General features: G+C 44.4%; 1 protein-coding gene across 1 annotated transcript; it reads left to right on the top strand.

Annotated features, from left to right (window-relative positions):
* Positions 1 to 263: 263 nt before the first annotated feature.
* On the top strand, positions 264 to 813 carry SARC_06402 (hypothetical protein; the record flags this gene model as incomplete). The annotated part of the gene is made up of 2 exons (XM_014299698.1): positions 264 to 574; positions 687 to 813. The coding sequence occupies 2 exons, from the start codon at positions 264 to 266 to the stop codon at positions 811 to 813; spliced, it is 438 nt and encodes a 145-aa protein (XP_014155173.1).
* Between the last annotated feature and the right edge of the window lie 218 nt (positions 814 to 1,031).

The following is a 1,031-nucleotide window of genomic DNA, read 5'->3' on the forward strand; positions in this document are numbered from 1 at the left end:
AACACAAATGAAGATTCGATGCTAGTCCTTCAGTCTAGGACTTTTACCTAGCTGAGAGATTTGCACTTGAGAAGAGGTCAATTGTTTCATTCGTATCTTAATAATCTAATCTTTAACTCTACAGGTACGAAGTGAGACCAGAGTGGGGGGTGATGGGTACCCCACCATGAGCGAATCACGGAAAATGTATATCGATACCTGAGATAACACCGGATATGGAAAGGACGGAAATGGACAGACTCAAAAGTCAGTGAGTTCTTAGGATGTGCGACGAATCGGTGCAATACCTGACACACAACGCATTCACAATTCTGAATTCGGATGAACTTCGAGCGCGACTCATACTGGATCCAAAAACAATCAACAAGAGGGCTCAAGTTCAGAAATTCGGAATGGAGGGCTTGGGTAAATTGGCACATATTGCACGGAGGGAAGATCACATACTGTCAGTCGACTCCAAGGACTACCTTTACGCTTTGGGCGTGGCAGAGCCACATCTATGGCAATTCAAGGACAGCACATGGCAGCTTTGGTGCTTCGTAGCTCTTCTTATGGGCGCAACGATCTCTCCACGGTATTTTCAGCAGCTTTTGAACACAATGAGAAGAATGTACCACAAGATGGAGATTATTATATCGAGTTGTTCTATATGCAGACGACCTTTTGCTGTTGGCATGTCTTTGCAGAATAAAGAAGGATAGACAGTATATCAACGGACCCAACCAAAGTTTGGCCATTGGCAAGGGAGTTTGGGACTATCGAGATGGTCAGGAACAGAATTCGGATGACGGGCTTCATTTTCAGCCAAATTAACTCGCCTGACTACGACAACCTGCAGCATAGCGTTCCACAACCAAAGAAATATACCTCTAAAGCTCTGGCGATCATATTTATAACTAATAGAGTGAGGAGTGTTTGTAATACCTAATTTCAGACCCTACCTAGCCGAGATACATCACAGTGTGAATTCAAATCCGAAGGTAGTCCTGTCGGGGCAACACCCAAAAAGGTGAGAGCACTGAACACACTTC

This window comes from Sphaeroforma arctica (assembly GCF_001186125.1).
Source record: "Sphaeroforma arctica JP610 unplaced genomic scaffold supercont1.455, whole genome shotgun sequence".
In the NCBI taxonomy this organism is placed as follows: domain Eukaryota; class Ichthyosporea; order Ichthyophonida; genus Sphaeroforma; species Sphaeroforma arctica.